The sequence below is a fragment of the Barbus barbus genome (assembly GCF_936440315.1).
Source record: "Barbus barbus genome assembly, chromosome: 10".
In the NCBI taxonomy this organism is placed as follows: Eukaryota; Metazoa; Chordata; class Actinopteri; order Cypriniformes; family Cyprinidae; genus Barbus; species Barbus barbus.
This window is the reverse complement of record NC_136738.1, coordinates 19,469,804-19,471,360: the sequence shown is the minus strand read 5'-3', so window position 1 is coordinate 19,471,360 and position 1,557 is coordinate 19,469,804. Positions and strand designations below refer to the sequence as shown.

The window sequence follows — 1,557 nt, the reverse complement described above, 5'->3', positions numbered from 1 at the left end:
TAAAATTACACCTAGCAAGACCGATACCATTGTCTCTCTTTCATTTCGACATGTTTGAAAGCTTGTACAAAGGGCAAGGCACTTCTGCGTTCCTATTGGCCAGTGTCACAGATGTGATGGAACTTGTCGTGTACGACGGAAAAAAAAAAAAAAACATGCTAGTCTTTCTGTGTTGACGTCATGAAGTGTCACAGAGGTGTCAAGCACTGACACACTACACGTGATGAAACGATTGAATTGTGCGTCCCGAGGCCCATTGTCGTTTACGAATCCCCACGACACCCTGCGTCAAGCAGATCGTGGCAAAATCGGTCTAAAATCATTTAGTCTGAATGGGGCTTAAACCTGTCCTTTGAAAGCCAAAATTCTTATATTACTGCATTGTGTATCGCAAACTAAATACAGTAATTGCTCAATTTTTACATTTATTTTTTTTAATTTCTGTTTTTCTCATGAGAAGTTTGTTTGTTTTGCATAAGTAGAAGTAAATATTTGTGGCATTAATGATTTTCAAGACAATATATTTAATGTTCTGGAGAAAAATTTATTAATAGAAACACTAGAAAATTAGTACCAGGAGTCCATGATATGCCTCATGCTCATGAATCTCATGCCACCCATATTGCTGAAGCTCCTGTACTCTCCAGGCCTGAAGTACCACATCCTGCCTCTGTAGTTGGGCTGCTCATAGAAGAGCCAGTGGCCGTCCATCACATGACAGGACTGGCAGTGAGACATGCGGTAACGGTCCATGACGTTGTCACAGTCATCCATCATCTCGTGCATCTGACCCATGAAGTTCTCCCTCTCGTAGATCCTCATTCTGTAGGATCCCCTGTGCTGTAGTGGAAGAGAAATCATTTTAGTTTATCACCAAAAAATAATTCAATAAATAAATTACTTTAAAAGATAAAGATTAACTTATTTATTTTTTTATGTTAAATAATCTGAAACTGAGCTCACCATAGGGATCATACGGCAAGACCTGATGCAGTTGTTCATTCCAAACATAGGCATGTAATCAGCATACTCTCCCCTCCTAAAGAAATACTGATTTCCCATGTAGTTGGGATGATCATACATCATCCAGCATCCACTCTCCACTCTGCAAGAGTGACAGCGGCTCATGTAGGAGGAGAAGTCACCACAGTCGCCCATACAGTCATAAGAGCGACCCTGGAAGTTCCTGTCCTCAAAAAAAGTGACCTGAAAATTCAAATTACATTTTTTTGTGAGCTATCTGATTTTTTTAGTGATACCAGTTCAAAAAATTTCAAGTTAAACTTTGTGGAAATAGGTGTTGGAACAAGGTTTACCTTCATGGTTGCGCTGGCTGATCCTCAGTAGTTCCACAAGGGAGAAGCTGAAGCTGTTTCTGCTTGTTGACTGACTGCTGTCACTTGTGCTTTTATACAAGACCAAGACTAAAGACTACAGGGCCTCTATTGTTAGTCAATTCCTGACAGTGCAAGTTGAAACAGAGACCATTCTAGCTAAAGCTTGGTATGTAGACTTTAGTACTCAAAATTATTAGAAAAATATAAAGTATATTGGTCA

The 1,557-nt window shown here is 39.6% G+C and overlaps 1 protein-coding gene across 1 annotated transcript; it reads right to left on the bottom strand.

The window, feature by feature from the left end:
• Positions 1-567: 567 nt before the first annotated feature.
• On the bottom strand, positions 568-1,206 carry LOC306875685 (gamma-crystallin M2-like; the record flags this gene model as incomplete). The annotated part of the gene is made up of 2 exons (XM_079426366.1): positions 964-1,206; positions 568-840 (listed from the first exon to the last, which is right to left on the bottom strand). Exons 1-2 carry the CDS (start codon positions 1,156-1,158, stop codon positions 568-570), a joined length of 468 nt encoding a protein of 155 aa, XP_079282492.1. The 5' UTR covers positions 1,159-1,206.
• Positions 1,207-1,557: the final 351 nt, after the last annotated feature.